This window comes from Sarcophilus harrisii, chromosome X (genome assembly GCF_902635505.1).
Source record: "Sarcophilus harrisii chromosome X, mSarHar1.11, whole genome shotgun sequence".
NCBI lineage: Eukaryota > Metazoa > Chordata > Mammalia > Dasyuromorphia > Dasyuridae > Sarcophilus > Sarcophilus harrisii.
Window position 1 is genome coordinate 73,120,445 of NC_045432.1, and position 16,828 is coordinate 73,137,272.

General features: G+C 42.6%; 1 protein-coding gene across 4 annotated transcripts in view; it reads right to left on the reverse strand.

The window, feature by feature from the left end:
- Positions 1-16,828, reverse strand: part of DOCK11 (dedicator of cytokinesis 11) — a 177,476-nt gene that overhangs the window by 96,218 nt on the left and 64,430 nt on the right. For all 4 annotated transcript variants that reach the window (XM_031944634.1, XM_031944635.1, XM_031944633.1 and 1 more), the window contains exons 7-13: positions 11,377-11,511; positions 10,311-10,488; positions 9,854-9,933; positions 8,140-8,223; positions 4,981-5,121; positions 4,202-4,417; positions 276-398 (exon numbers count right to left, since the gene is read on the reverse strand). In XM_031944634.1, coding sequence (XP_031800494.1) covers positions 276-398; positions 4,202-4,417; positions 4,981-5,121; positions 8,140-8,223; positions 9,854-9,933; positions 10,311-10,488; positions 11,377-11,511 — 957 coding nt within the window. The remainder of the gene's footprint in view (positions 1-275; positions 399-4,201; positions 4,418-4,980; positions 5,122-8,139; positions 8,224-9,853; positions 9,934-10,310; positions 10,489-11,376; positions 11,512-16,828) is intronic.

The following is a 16,828-nucleotide window of genomic DNA, read 5'->3' on the forward strand; positions in this document are numbered from 1 at the left end:
GGTAAAGAACCTATAACGCCTAAGCTGTCTCTCGTTTCCAACATAAACATGGAAAGTAATGGTAGCCTTCGATCAGGACAGAAATGGAATGGAACATGTGATTCCTTCCAGTTGCTCCATGTGTTTTATCTGTGCTAACAAAAGAAAGAGAACACTCAAAGAAAAGAGTTTTTCCCTTGGAATTGACTGAAAATAGTGTTTAAAAAACTCAGTAAGATATAAAACTTCCCTCCCCGGCCCAGTCTGAAATTCTGTCATTTCCGCCTGCCAAATACCTTAACTGGATCAGAGGTCTTGATGTAGGGCTCAACACAATGTGTAATGCTCCCCTGTAACACCTTCTCCACTCGGGCAACAAGATAAATTTCAGCGTGGGGATTAGTCACTGAGAAAATTCCCTGAAAGAGAAAAAAAGCCATTGCAGTCAACCAATAAACATTTATTAAGGGCCTACTGTGTGCCAAGCACACTCCTAAGAACTAGAGACATAAAGAAAGGCAAAAAACAGTCTCTGGCTTCAAGGAACTCAGTCTAATGGAGGAGACAACATGGAAACTACATGCAAACAAGACACAGACGGGAGAAACAGGAAGTAATCAACAGAGAGAAGGCATGAGAATTCAGAGAGCCCGGAAAAAGCTTCCTGCAGAAGGTATGAATTTTGTTAGAATTTAAAGGAAGGCCTGGATGCCAAGAGGCTGAGGTGAGGAGGAAGAGCCTTCTAGGCACGGGAGGCAGGCAAGAGACGAGGAACGGCAAGGACACCAGTGTCACAATAGCGAAGAATAAAGGGGGATGGGGGAGGCAGGGAAAGTGTAAGAAGACTAGAAAGGTGCGGGAGGGGAGGCCATGAAGGGTTCTGAACACCAAATGTAGGATTTTCTATTTGATCCTGACTGTGAAAGAGCAATACTGGAGCATCCCGAGGAGAGGGGTTGTATAGGAAGATCACGTTGCCAGCGGAGTGAAAGAAGGACCATAAAGGAAAGACTTGATATAGGCAGAACAACTAGCAAGTTATTACATTAGTCCAGGCACAAGGTGATGAGGGTCTACAGCAGAGTTGGGGACAGCATTAGAGGGGAGAAAGGGCACATGCTGCAGAGATGGCGTGGACATAAAATGTTTAGGCTCTGGCAATATATCAAAGAGGGGTAAGGTGAGAGAGTAAAATGCTGAAGATGCTGCTGAAGTCACCAGCCTGGATATCTGGGACAATGATGGCACTCTCAACAGTAATAAAAAAGTTAGGAAGAGGGGAAGATCTGAGGGAAAAGACAGTGAGGTCAGTTTTGGACATAGATAGAATGCTCTGCCTAAGGTCAAGGATTCAAATCCAGTCTCAGACACTTACCAGCAAGTAGCGCTTAATCTCTGTTTGCCTCAGTTTACTCAAATAAATAGGCATAATAACAACACTTTCCTCACAGAGTTCTGAGGATCCAAAGTGATATTTGTCAAGTTCTTAGCCCAGTGCCTGGCACACAATAAATACTATATAAATACTTTCCCCCTTCCTTCCATGCTGAATTTGAGACTTCTCCAAGACATCTATTTCTAGAAGTTTAAAAGGCAGTCACAGATGCAAAACTGGATAATCAGCAGAGAGGTTAAAGCTGAAATTGTAGATGTGACAATCATCAGCATAGAGATGATGATTCAATCTGTGGAAGCTGAGGAAGTCACCAAAAAAACCCCCAATATATAGGGAGAAAAGGGCTCAGGTTAGAGCCCTGGAAGTGATCCCCCAATCAGGAAGCATGACCTGAATGAAGAGCCAGCAAAGGTAAGTAAATTGGTTGGAAGAGAATCAGGACAAAGAAGGACACCCCCAAAACATAGAGAGAAGAGATTATCGAGGAGGAGAGAGTGACCAACATTGTCAAAGGCTGCAGAAATCTCAAGAGAGTGCCACTGGATTTGGCAGCAAAGACATCATGGGTAACTTTGGAGAGAGCAGTTTCACTTGAATGATGGGGCCAGAAGCCCGACTATAGAGTTCATGAGAGAATGAGAGGAAAAAGGAGCAATGACAGCCTTCTCAAGTAGTCTTAGCCATAGCAAGGAGTAGAGATATAGGACCTTAGTGAACAGGGAGGGGTAGATCAGGTGAGGAACTTTTGAGGAAGGGGGAGAAGTGGGAATGTTTATAGGCAACAGGGAAGTAGTCAGTATGAAGAAAGAGAGTGAATTGCAGAGAGGGAAGGTTACAGAGGGAACAGCCTGCTGGCTAAGATGGGATAGAACGGCATCACCTTCATGTAAAAAATTTGGCCTTGGCAAGGAGGATCACCTCATTATATGACATGGGGTGAAGGAAGAGATAGTAGCCGAATGCATGTAAGTGACACGAGATAAAGAGAAGAGGGAGCTCTTGGCAAATGGCCTCATTCTCCTCCCAGTAAATTATGAGGCAAGTTTCTCAGCTACAAGGGAGGAAGAAGATGATTTGAAGAGGGATGAACTGATTTGGAAGAGCCACTGTGATCAATGATATTGAAGTAGGGACACATAAAAGGATTGCTTTGCAGTAGTTGAGAGCTCTCTTGCTATCATGCTCCCAAATGAAGTTCAACCAAGCATGGCTCCCAAAGCTAGATGAGCCCCAGGTTCCTTCCATTCATAGCTCTCCAAGCTCTCAATGTTCCTTTGAGAACAAAGTTCCAAACACCTCCACAAAACTGGGCTGCCCTTTGCACTTGTTGATTAGTCTCTTCATCAACAATCAGCAATGTGGGGCACAACTGCTCAGTTAGCAGGATGGGTCTCAGACACAGAAACACGCTTCTCAAATAGAGCTGGAGGTGCATTTTCCTGCATCCCTCCTAAGACTTGGAGTCAATTCTATTCCTCAATTAGCACTAACGACAGCTGAGGGACCAAAGCCCTTTATGGCACTGTGTAATAAAGAAATGAAGCTACTCTTGAGAAACTGCATCTGTACTGCTGAGAAAGCTTGGCTGCTTCCAAAATAGGAGAGAGACACAAGACTCAAAGACCCACTTTTTAAAAAAGTTTGGTCTATTTAGGCAAATAGGCTCTAGTTGCAGGAACATGCTTTGATGGCCTGTGGAACAGCAGCTGGTACCAAGTCAGGCTCTTTCTGAAGGCAATTTTCTCTCTTACTAAGATGGCTATTTCAAAAGAGCAGTGACATGAAGCAGTCCCAGTGGCAAGCCCATGGCCAAATGTGACTCTACCCAGGCTTCTTCTGAACTCTATCATCAATCATGGCAATGGGTATAACCTACAGTGGAGCAAAATGAGAAAAAGCCCCCCTCTTGGGAAGAGAACAGCCACCCATTTGGGTGAAGTTATCATCTCTCCTAGGCCAGGCAAAGCAATGACAGGTTGCCCTCTTCTCCAGTTAGCAGACCTTCCTGTTCAAGACTTAGCTCACATCCCACTTCCTGCAGGAAATCCTGTCGTTAGACAGACCACCAGTCTCATCTTTGGCTTTCGTAAACTCTTAGAGCACTCACAGGCTATCCTTACACATTTTAACACATGATGATACTCTGTCTTCCATTATTCTCAGTAATTCCCAATGATGATGTATGAGTGTGAACCTTCTCTCAAGAATCAAATCTGCAGGTGACTCCCAAAGGGTGGGCCTAGGTGTAGGTGCATGAGAGCCACATCATGTATAATAAGCAGAAAAGGAGGTGGGCTGGCATGCTGTTCTGCTACCACCCATGCAATGACAAAAGCTCTCCAAGCTCATTGAAGGGATACTCTGTGGAAGATCTATGGGAAAACATGGCCAAGAAGTCCCCAGGATGAAGAAGTTGTGAGCAGGTTTGTGTAGGTTGCGAGCCACACACAGAGTATTCTCTTCACACTGGAACACATTTTGGGTTATGCTGACCTATACATAGGATACTTTGGGTGTCCAGAGACGTTTTTGTGATCTGCTTTTCTTACTGTCTGGGAGCCACAGAACGGTGGCTTAGGGAGCTTTGTGCTTTAGTGTGTCAGCTAAGTGTACACTGTTATCCTCACACTACCGATGACTATGGCTGCGTGCCACCCATAATGGACCACTAACGGTTTTAGCACTTCAGTTTCTCTCTCACCACTTCCGTGGGTTCCTAGACTTTAAAAAGCAAGACTCCAAAGAGTCTTATAAAACCTTGAAATTGCTTACACTGCATTTCTGTTTTTAATTCATGAAGCCCTGTAAAGGCTAGACTGCACACACCTGCTTGATATAGCGTAACTGAGATTCCTCAATTCCATGAATAAAATACTCCTTAGATGAAGATCCCTTTGGAGTACCATCACTGTCCATGTGTGCTGATGGTCCCAGTAGCATTTCCTGAACAGCTGGAGGGTTAAGGTCCACATGGAAGTCAGCTGAAATCTTGCAATTATTTTTCACATCAAACAAGGCAAGATTCAGAAAAAACGGCTCCACCTGGGAATTGAAGTAAACATTTGCATTTTTAATACTGACAATTCATTTTTAAAACTCTGAATTCCACCCAAATCTTTTAATCATTTCTGCAGCTGGGAAGCTCTTTGTATTCATTTTCATACTCCAACCCAACTCAAGATGAAAGATGGCTCATTTGCATACCAGAAAAAGACATAAAATAACAACTGGCAGACTTTGTCCAAGTTTAAGCTGCATTCAAAAGCAAATTTAGAGAATCTTACCGTTAATATATTTGTGGAATAATTTTATATGTCACTGAGAGCCAACCAAGAATATGAAAATCAAATCGTTTCTTGTTTAAGTCAAACAGTCGAAGATGATGCAAAGTGATCTCTATTTCAGAATGATATCGTTAAGCAACAAATAAGTATCCAAAACACCTTTTAAATGAACACAAACTGAAGGGTGTTTGTCAGTTGATCAATATACCAAGGCTGGGACAAAGAAGCACTTCTCCTTGTTGTCAAGGGGAGGAGGATTTCCTGAATGAAACCACCGCATCAGGGCTAGATTGTGGTTTCTAAGAGGCGAGTCATACATACGTTTGTGGGTGATCCCTGGGTGCCGTCTCCAACGTGGCCCAGGACATTGAAGGTTATGTCATGGCAGCTCACTATAAAACGGCGGCTACACTTTTCTTCGAATGGTCTTACGTCTGGTTCAATGCCCGAAAAGTCCAACCTCTAGAAAAAATACACAGGCAGAAATTATCGACCAATTAAAGGACATGTGACTAAAAACCTCGGGTCCTGATGGGCAGGACCCAATCTTAGTTCAGATCCTGGCCCTTGTCAAAGACAGACAGGCAGATAAATCACTGTCTATCACAAAGAGACCCAGAAGTTACATGAATGAAATGAAATGTTAGTGTTCTATATGAAACAATGACCAGGCTGCCTTCAGAAAATCCTGGAGAGACTTACATGAACTGATGCTGAGTGAAGTGAACAGAACCAAGAGAACATCATACACAATGACAGCAACATTGTGTGACTATCAGCTATGAGAGACTTGGCTCTTCTCAGTAATATAGACAATTTCAAAAGATTTGTGACAGAAAACACCATCCACAGCCAGAGAAAGAATTATGGAGTCTGAATACAGATCAAAGCATATATTTTCATTTTCCTTTTTTGTCATTTTCCCCTTTTATTTTGATTAGTCTTTCACGATGTGACTAATATGGAAATATGTTTAAAATGACTGTGCATGTATAACCTAAATCATATTGCTTGCTGCCTTGGGGAGGAGGGAGGAAGAAAAACGAACAACTCAAAATTTTGCAAAAATGAATGTTGAAAACTAACTTTCCACGTAATTAGAAAAAATAAAATATTAAAATGTGTATGGGGGGGGGAGTGAGATCCAGAAGAGAACATGTCAATGACAGATCATCTGAGAAGCTCTTCCATCCCAGCCCTCAATTTCCAAGGCCTGCATACCTTAGCTCAAGCAGCCCAGGGGCTCATTATTTTTGTTCCATTCAAAAATTGTTATCATGACTGGGCTGGACATGATCCGTCAGTAGACTGACAGATAGAGTTCTCTTACTTTCAGTATTTGGGGCATTGTCACATTGCATTAGTTTGTTATGCTCAACTACACGCTTTTTGGTTATGAGGGGAAGAGGTGCCCATTGGAAAGCAAAAAGGATGTTGTTTACTTGTTTTATTTAGCAAAGGATAAAACAACTACAATAATAATAGTAATATTAGCAGTTAGCATAGTGATTTAAGGTGTACAAAGCACTTTGTAAGTACTACATTATTTGATCCTCACAACAGCCCAGGGAGGTAGATGCTTTTATTATATCCATTTTTCAGATGAGCAAACTGAGGCACAGAAAAATTAAATGACTTGCTCAGAGTTAAAAAAAAAAACTAATAAATGTCAGAGGGAGAATTTAAACTGTTTTCCTGACTCCAAGGTCCAATGCTCTATCCGAACCACTCAGTTGCATGTTGTCTCATGAATATAAGAAGAAATAACCAATATGGGTATCAGAACAGTAAACAAAACTCTTCTCCAATTAATGAAGCAATTTAAATCCTGGTAAGTTTCTCCACCTATAATATCACAATAAACTGCAGCAGTGTTACCCAGCCTATTACAAAAGACCGAATCCTCCTCAAAGGGGCCTTATGTATTAGATCTGCTTACAGCAGCATGTGAAGGCAATCTGTTGTTACTTGTGCTCTCAAAGAGTGCAATGAGAAGAGACACGGCATGAAACCATCTAAACGGCCGCCCATCTGGAGGCCAGCTATCCCATCTGAAGGCCCATGGGGCCCTTCCCTACCAGTCTGACTATGAAGCCTCTCTTTTAATCACCCAGGAGAGCATCTGAGGCAATCGTGTCAACATGTCAAGCTGGGAACTAAAAAAAGGGCGAAAGCTCTAAGGAGGCAGCCCTTGGGGAAAGGATGCCCAGGATCTACTTCCTCTGTTTCCATAAGACTGACATCTCTTGTCCTCGGAACTTCACTTACAAATGCCAGGCATCTTTCTTCACAGTAGCTCATTGACAAGCAACTCCCACATAAAACCAGCTCAGTTTCATGACCGCAAACATGCTCCGCCACAAATTTAAAAAAGAAAGCCTGGCTGGCTTTGGTTTCAACCGCATTCAGTTGGTGCCTTTGTACAGCATGAACAAGCTTGACAGGTCCAATTAAAGACCAATTATCTTGGGGAAAAGACAAGGCTCCTATGTGTTTGGCATAAGGCTGATATTCAAGAAGCCAGACGTGTTCTCTCTTATCAGTTACTGAGGAAGGAAAAAGGCAAAGCAGACTAACCAGAGCTGCCCAAAGCTCCTCATTCTCATGGAATCTTTGCTACACTGCTTCCTAATTAAAAACAAAAAAAAAATCAACTCTTTGCCCAACTTTAAGGTGTTGGGGAGAAAAGAGTGCGAATATTAAAAAATATATTCAATGCAGAACTGTTCACAGTGAAAGAAGAGCTTGTTGTGACACCCACCTACTTAAAATGAGCAAGACACAAAGAGGAATCGATAATGTTTGGGGTGCAAAACCGGTAGCTCCACATTTTGCCAGTCTTCCTCCCACCTGCCTTGATTCTTGATGAAAGCCTCCACTCTAACCCACCTCCAATCCACTCTCTATACCTCCGCTAGAACAACAGAATCAAGACTCTTCTGCTCCCAACCCATCAGAAGCTTCTTTTTGCCTACCAAACCTATTCAAATGCCTTTGCCTTCCAAGAAGTAAAGCTTTCCCATGATGCTGTCATATAACTATTTTCTTGAATGTATACTACAATCTAGCCAAATGAGGCTCCTTCTGCCTCCAAACACACCCATTGCTTTCCTCACAGTGTTCCTTCCATGTGCCCAAAATATTCTCACTGCCCCTCTTGCCTGATGAAATCTTAGCAAGCCTTTAAACCTCACCTCCTTCAGAAGGGTGTTCTGGTCCCCTTTCTCAATAACAACCGCACCCTCTGGGTCTCATCTATAATCACTGTTAAGTGCATTAAATATTAGGGCTGAATACACTCAGTATCTTGGAAGATATTTTATGATTATCTGGATTTGGGGCTTCTGCTCCTAGTGGACTAAAACCTTCACGAAGGCAGGGTCTGTGATCTCCCCAAACTACAGCTCCCACAGAGCCCAGCTCACTGCTTGGGATGCATCCAAAAAAGGGACTTCAGGACTCTTCCAATGACAGAATTACCTGTACATCAGCATCAAAGGAAAAGAGGTTCTGTCTTCCATCTCCTCTACTGAGCTTGTTCAGCTGTTCAGTTTCTCTTCCGTACTAAAAATGAAAAGAGATCTAGTTTTTAAAAGATCAAATCATTTTTATTTTTCTTCAAAGGCTAGTTTGCACTAAAATACACTTTATCAAAAAACAAACAAACTATAAATGCTGACAACCTCCAAAAAAGAAAAAAAAAAGCTTTCCTAAAGGGACACTGGCTCAAGCAAAGAAGAACTGTATCAATTACCAAGTACTCTCATTGGGGCCTATGAAAACCTGGAGATCAGGAGCCCCACCGCGGGCTTCTTCACTCCCCTCCCTCCACTAGCTGTACTTGACACAGCATTGGTCCCTCCCATTAAAACCCAAGACAGCCAGTTTGGATAAGGTCAGAGAAGGGCTCGCTCACATGGGCTCAAGGCAGACACGGAAAACTAAGATTTTTCAATCTGGAAAGGTAAAGATCGAGAGGGGATGTTGAAAAATCACTGGAGACTGAGATTAGCCAAATACGTGTTATTCATCAGGTCTTACGTTACATCAGGGACCATGGAATAAAGACCTGACAGTTCAGTTTTTAAAAATGGGGAAAGCACAATCAAGGGTAGGGACCAACCGGTAGTCACATAGTGAGCCAGTATAAGAGAGTGAGCTGGCTGGTTGGCGCTCCCTTCCAGTGCCTGGCTTTGGAAGGTAATGGATTCCCTACCCTACTGGGTCTTTATGCAGGAGGCTAGATTCCTACTTGTAACAGATGTCATAGAGAGGATTTCTGATCAATTAAGCATTGGACCAGGTGCCATCTGAGCTCTCTCGGTCCTAAGACTCTGTGCCTCAGCAGGTTTCTGGGATGTAAGGAGGAGAGTAGAAGAGGTTTTTGGAACAAATTTCCATATAGTTCAGTCATGTGTGACTCTTCATGACCCTTCTGGGGATTTTATTGGCAGAGATCTTGGATTGGTTGTCCATTTCCTTTTTTAGCTCATTTTACAGATGAGGAAATTGAGGCAGTTAAAATAAACTGCCCAGGTTCACCCAGCCAGTAAGTGTCTGAGGCTGAATTTGAACTCAGAAAAATGAGCCTTCCTGACTGTAGGCCTAGCACTGTTTACTTAACCACCTGGCTGTTATATATGTGTATATATTGTTATCATATCCACACATACATACAAATTCAAATCTTCACCGAGTGTGGTCCACTTCCCAAATTTGACACTTGGTAATGAGAGACACACACACTCTCACACTCTCTCTCTCACACTCATACTCTTTCACTCTCATTATCCCTCTCTCTCTCTCTTTCTTTCTCTCTCTCTCTCTCTCTCTCTCTCTCTCTCTCTCTCACACACACACACACACACACACACACACACACACACCAAGAAAGTATATTTCTAGAAAATCATTAATTGGATGTCAATCAAATTACATCCTGGAGAGGAAGTACAATGTGCAGCTCTCACATTAAAAACTTCCTAAAGGGCTTCAATCTTTATTAGGGGCTCTCTGTAACCACCAAGAGTGAAATGATGAGGAGGAAGAGACCCCCCAAGTAAAATATCTGTCTGTAGCTGGGAACAAACAGTACCACCCAATGGGAGATGCTGCTGACATTAGAAGAGTATCTCCTTCATTCTCTCTCTGTTTAATTTAAACCACTATTAAAAACAAACAAAAAAAGCTCTACCTTCATTAGCTCAGGGTGCATACTCCTCTCCAAGCTTTCCATGATGTTCTCTGATTTCCCTTGGCTGCTCGTTTCATCTTCTGTAAATTCATTAAAAGCAGATGTTCCAAATCATACAGATCATGTCTTACTAATCACCTCGGAAAAAGTGCCCAACCAGCCCTCCTTCCCCCATGCTTAGATTTATCGCTAAGCTTTCTGATTATGAGAGCAATGGAAAACGTTAATGGACTCTTGAAAACCTGCCATGGATTTCCCATCCAAAGTGTCCAATCTCAAGGCTGCTTGTATTTCCCATGTCCGAATACACATAGCATGCATGGCCTTATATTTTTGTCTTAATCCTTCCGCCTCCACAGTCACCTTTAACTAAGGAAAGGGTCAAGACCCAGATGTTTGCCCACATGTCCAGAGACAAGGGCATCACCTCAAGAATGGCTTGCTCAAAAACTCTGACCTTGCACAGACTCCACGACCTCTTTCTTGTCTTGCCCTGAGCCATCTGCGTTGATCTGAATGACCTTTCTCAGTGTTGTCAGCCATTCTTCCATGTCCTGCTCATTTTCTGCTGCCAGATAATGGCTGTACTTGTCTAACATCTTGAGCTCGAAGGCGTGACGCCGCATTTTGGGACACTGATGGTGAAAGATAAGAAACACATCTGGTTAGTGGAGTTACTTCTGTCCCCTTGCTCAATGAACACATCTGCTGACTAGAATGGACATCCCTAGAGGACGAAGACCACACTCTTATGTTCAGTCATCACTTCCCTCAGCACCCGGCCCCTAGCATCCATCATGCATCACTCAGCACCCAGCATCTAGTATCCGGCACCTGGCATCTGGCACCCAGCACCCAGCATCCAGCATAGTGATAAGCATGGAGGAGGTGCTCAATAAATACTCTTGGAGTGGAGGAAGATGCCTCACTTCTTGGACAGTCTCTCATCTTAGAGCAGAAAGGAGCTGCTATTCCACAATAAAGCAATGCCTTACCCTTTCCCAGCTACTGAAGTTTTGCTTGGGCGATTGTAGACTTTCTTTAGGACACTGGAGAATGATAAACCTAAACATGGCTCAACTCCAATCTGGAAGCAGTGGTGAGAGCCCTAGCCCAGGAGACATTTTCATTGCATTGCCTTTGAGTAGCAGCTCTACCATCTTGGATGAGTCACTGCCACTCTGTGGGCTTTAGTTTCCTCATCTATAACATGAAGGTCTTAAACTAGATTACTTCAGAGATCCCACCCTTGGCTCTGAACTTATGATGTGTATCATGTAGTATAGGGAAAAGGTTTATCTCATTCCAATATTTCTATTCAAATTCGTTACAAACTTGAAAATCAAATGTCAACTGTGACTACATCAGGACCTAAGAGATCATTTCATCAATATCCTGGGTTTTCAGAGAAGGTAACTAAGGTCCAGAGAAGCGTCCGAACTCCCATAGCTTAACGGAGCTAAGCTGGAATTGAGATTTTTTGGCTCCTGCACAATCAAGATCTCCCACGATCCCCCGCCTACCTGAACAACATCAATGCAAGCATCCAGGTAGATGCAACCTTTCGATTCCTTTGAATTCTTCTCATCTTTATAAGAATTAAGAATATATGAACCATCAGGAAGGTGAGTTAAGTAAAAATACCTTCTCTTGAACACCTGTAAAAAGACAAGAGCACCAAGAAACCATTAGTCAGGCTTCCATTGTATCTCGACCATCTCTTTCATCTGAGGATCTCAAAGGCCTTTTCAGACATCATTTATCTTAACAATCTACAGACATACCTGGGAGGTAAATAGAATTATAATTATATTCTTTGTAAAGATAGAGACAGTGAGGTCAAGTAATTGGCCCACAGTTAAACACTGGAAAAGAAATGGACTCTTCAGAATCCTGGAGCCTTCATTCCCAGATATCCTGCTATTCTGTGGGGGTAGAAGAAACAGCAGCTGGGCAGTGGCAGCTTGGCTGTCCCTGGGCAAGGAGCATCCTCCAGCTAGTCTTGCTCCTAGTAGTTTACTCGGTATGGCATTTTGGTGGGACCTTGCTTATGATATAATTATAGTCCAAATGATGATGATCATAACTCCTATTTTATCAACTCTGAACCTAGCAAAATGCTTCCTGATTCTCAACATGTTCCAAACAGAATTCATTATCTTTCCACCCATATTCTACCCCCTAACTCCCTTATTTCTGTCAAAGGCACTACCATTCGTTTAGCCACCAACGGCCAAGTACCTCTAGAGTCATCCTCCACCTTCCCTCAGATACCTACACCGATGGCCACTCCACCGCCAAACTGAGGCGATCCCATCTCCACAACATCTGGTCCATCTTTCCTAATTTTAAGTCTAACCTTGCTCTCTACTCACACGGCTAACATTCTATGTCATCAATGGTTTCATCATCATTTCCTGACTAGCCTACTGCATGGCAATAACCTCCAGGATGGTCTCCCTGACTCAATCAAGTGTCTCAACCCTTCAATTCATCCTCAACACAACTGCTAAAGTGATCCTCTGAAAGCATATTAGGCCATGTCACTCTAATGCTCAAGAATCTTCAGTGGCTCCCTATTACCGTTGGAATAAAATACAAAGTCCTCTGACATTTAAAACCACTCCCAATCTGGTTCAATCCATCTTTCCAATCCAGCTGCACATTATTTCTCTTCATATACCCTCTATGACTTGCCAAACTGGCCTACTTCCTATTTCCCACATAGAATATTTCATCACCTGCCTCCCTCCAAGCCTTTGTTTTGCACAGGTTGTCCCCCGTGTTTGGAGTGTTCCCTTTACTCACCTTCATCTCACAAAATCCCTAGCTTCATTCAAAGCACAGTTCAGATACCAACTCCTACAAGAGATCTTTCCTGACCCCCATGGTGCACTCCACCCTGAAATTATTTTGTGCTTACTTATTATATGCCATTTCCTCCCAGTAGAACGTAAGCTGCTTAAAGGCAAGGATGGTTGAAGTGTTTCACAGTGGTCTTTGAAGCCCCAGTGCCTGGTTTAATCAGATCATCTCATCTGAGCACCCAAACAACTAAGTAAGGGAGAGTGCAAAGGTACTGTTTCTACTTTACAGATGGAGAAACTGAGGCTCAGAGAGGCCAAGCATCTTGCTCATCCACAGTGACATGGCAGAGGTGAGATGTGAACCCAAGTTTGCCTTACTCACATCACACTTCTTGTCTTATCTTGATGCTTTTCACCAAACTGATTGTCCTTCTCTCAGTATATCCTAGTTTATCCGACTTTGCCTAAAAATATGACTCCTGGATCTGAACACAACCCTCCAGATGTAACCTGAAGTCAGGGGCGAGGACACGACGTTGACGTTGTTCAAGACACGACGCTGCTCTGACATCCTGCTGCATCACACCGTTGACTCAAATGGAGTTTTCCATCTACTAAGTTTCATCTAAACTGCTGTGTAGACACACCCAGCCCATCCTGTACTTTTGTGGTTGGGTTTTTTTAAGTCAAGTAGAGGACTTTACTTACTCTTATAAAATTTCAACTTATTAGATTTTACCAATCGTCCCAGTGTGTTGAAATCTCTTTTGAAGCTTTACTTTTAGCCAAAATGTTTAAAAGCTTTTTTTTTTCCTTTTTAAATTCAATTTTCTTTTATTTTCAAGCGTGAATTAGCTCTCTCCCTCCACCCTGCCCCAAATCCACTGAGGAACCAAGAAAAACGAAGCTCCCATTACAACCATATAAAGTCAAGCAAAACAACATCCCAAAACTATGCCTCGGGCTTTACCCTGAGTCTTTCACCTTTCTGTCTAGAGGTGGGTATCATATTAACCATGAGCCCTCTGGAATGGTGGGGGGTCACTGTGTTGATCAGAGTTACTAAGTTGTAGTTGTCATCTTTATGATAAAATTGTTATATAAATTGTTCTCCTAGTTCTGCTCACTTAACCCAGCACCAGTCCTCCCTGGGCTTCTATGGAAACCAAAGCCCTTCACCATTTCTTAGGGTTCATTCACTTGTTTGACCACTCCCCAAGTGTGAAGGACACACCCTCAGTTTCCAATTCTTTGATACTACCAAAATAAAACCCCAAAACCTGCTAAAAAATTTGTGTGCATATGATGGGGGACAGCTCCTCTGCTTCTTTCTTTGATCTCTTTGGGGGCAGTATTGGTCTTCAGTTTTATATCTTCTACAAATCTAAAAGTTCTAAAAGACAGCAGAGTCATTAGGTGCTGGACAGAGATAGGATTAATTATTTGTCCATGTCCCCACCAAGTAGTCTAAATGAGCTCATAGAGTAGACTGTGATCATATCTAAGCTGGAATTCTAGAGCCTCTCCAGAAAAAGCCACACTGTTTACACAAGGCACCATTAACCTTAAAGTATGGGACAGAGAATGGGAAGGCAGGAAGTCAAAAATTCCGAGGATCAGCGTTTCACATCCCTGTTTCACGACAAAACACACATTCAGTGGTAGAGGCAGCCCTGCTATGGCATCTGGGAGTGTGGCTCACCTACTAGGGTCATCATATGTTGGTCTTATGTCTAGTGGGAAGCTTGGAAGCTTTGTAACACAAAAGGGACTTTCTGTCCTTTCTCGAAGGAGGAAAGGGGAAGTAAGGCATGTAGCTTGGCAAATATTTACGGGGTATCTATGTGTTGGTACTTCCAGTAGAGGGTTATTTCGCTTTCGATTCTGGCAGAAACTGAAGGTTTCCCCTCCCAGATTGATTCTATTATCTATTTATTTTGACTAGATAAACAAAGCCAGTGTTTGTCTTATTTCTTTCTTTTCCAGCCTTAACCACTGAATGGGACATTGCTTCAGTCAAACTGACACCTGTTTAAAAACAAAAACAAAAACAAACTTAGCTTAAAGAGGCCAAAGTCTCCTAAGAATTCATTGGGAGGGGGGCTGGAGAAACTTTTTTTTCTCAGGATTGTTTTAGCTGAGATCCACAAGTTGAAAAATTTCTCTTTTTCTAGTCATCTTGGTCCACATAATGACTGCACCCGTTATTGTTTTATTCACTCCTGATTCAAGAAGTTACTCAATCTCCATCTAAGTCTGTATGTTTTGTTCCCATTTCCCTTACTGAATATTATTTTGTCACACTACGTCGAGCAAAAAAAGTGTTTATTAAATAAAATACCCTGGCCTTCCAAATCCACATCTCTTTATTGCTCCTGTTTCAGCGGTTTAGTAGAACAGTATCTTAGCCGTGAACAAAAATGAGAAGTGCCATCATTGCCCCGTCCCCCACCGACAACACTCACAACCGAGGCCGTGTCACTCTGGATTATACACAGATAGGAATACATGGAAGATCTGAGTTCTAGGTTTGGGGCTAGGGCAAGGCCAGTTTGTCTAAAGCCTGGATAGTGGATTCACTCATAATGAGAGAAAGGCCTGGGAGTTTCAGCCAAATTGTCCTTTCTAGAATAAGAACAAAGTATTGTTCCTACCACCAGCCACCTTTAAAGGCAACTAGATAGTACAAGGTCAGAAACATGTGAATTCAAATTTAGCCTCGGGTACTTCCTAGCTGTATGCCCCTAGGCAAGTCACTTAACCTTCATCTGCCTCAGTTTCCTCATCTGTAAAAGGGGGATTAACTATGTCTACCTTCCAGGGTTTTTTGTAAACACTTGGAACAGCAGCTGGCACACTAAGTACTTACTAAATGTTTATTCCCTTTTGTCCCCTGCCCTTTCTTTCTCAGGTTAATATAGTACTAAGTAAAGACAGAAAATGGGCAATATTCAGTATTCTCAAGATGGGATTTTTATCATTCAATATAACTAACTTTGTGGGAGAAGAAGCTGAACTAGACTAAGCAAGTACACACAGAATACCTGGGATAAAGGACGCACAATTCTGAAGGCATATTGAGGCATCAACTTCCAAGGTAGCTAAAAGGGGGAGGCCATTGAATGTTTGGGAAAAAATTTGGACCTTATTACCAAAAAAAATAGTCAAGAGAATATTGAGAACTACTAAGGGTGTAGTAGCTACAGCAGTGGACTTGAAATCAGAAAGATCAGAGTTCAAATGTAGCCCCAGATATTTAACTAGCTGACCTTAGACAAGTCATGTAACTTCTCAGGGTCAGTGCTAATAAGAGCACTTGACCAAAAAGGTTTGTTGTGAGGATCAAATGAGCACATGTATGTGTGAACGTGTGTGTGTGTGTGTGTGTGTGTGTTCATGTTTGTGGCGAAGTCTTTCAGATGCTCATATAAGAGTAATACTGTAATAACTACATCAAACTGGGAAATGCTGCCAAGCCCTGGAAATGAGAGTCACCCCCATGAGTTCTTCCAAATTTTCCATCAATGACAAATCAAGGGACTGTCGAGCATCTGTGAACCCTGCCCCCATAACTCTAGAACAGAGAAAGGAGCCATCCCCACAGTGGGTTAAGCAGTCAAGGCAGAGCTAAGATCTAAATAACTGGAAAGAATATCCGTTGAGGAAGAATTTCAGAAGAGCAAATCCACAACATCTGAGTGTTCAAAAGTCACTGACAGTGACTAGAGAAGCTCATCTGCTGCTTTTTTCATCTTGTCCTAGCAAGGCAGCTACAGCTTTCAAGTCAGGAGTTCAAACCCAGCCTCAAACACTCTCTGGCTATGTGACCCTGGACAAGGCACTAAGCCCGTATGCTTTGGTTTCTTCCACTGTAAAGTGGGGATCATAATGGGAGTTCCCCCACCAGAGCCTGGGACACAGCAGGCAGTATATAAATACTAGTTTTATCAAGGGCAGTTAAGTGCTAACTCTGTACTTTGGGTTGGCACCCCCATTAGCTTTTTTTCCTGGTTAGCTTTTCTGGTTTTCTTCCCCTTGGTAGAAAAAACAGAAGGCCAAAACATTAGGGCAGTTCAGCCTTTTCTCTCCTGTCATCACTGACTTTTCTTCTCCTTCCATCATCATCATCATCCCTTCCATTCCCAGAAGCTGAGGCGACCTTCATATT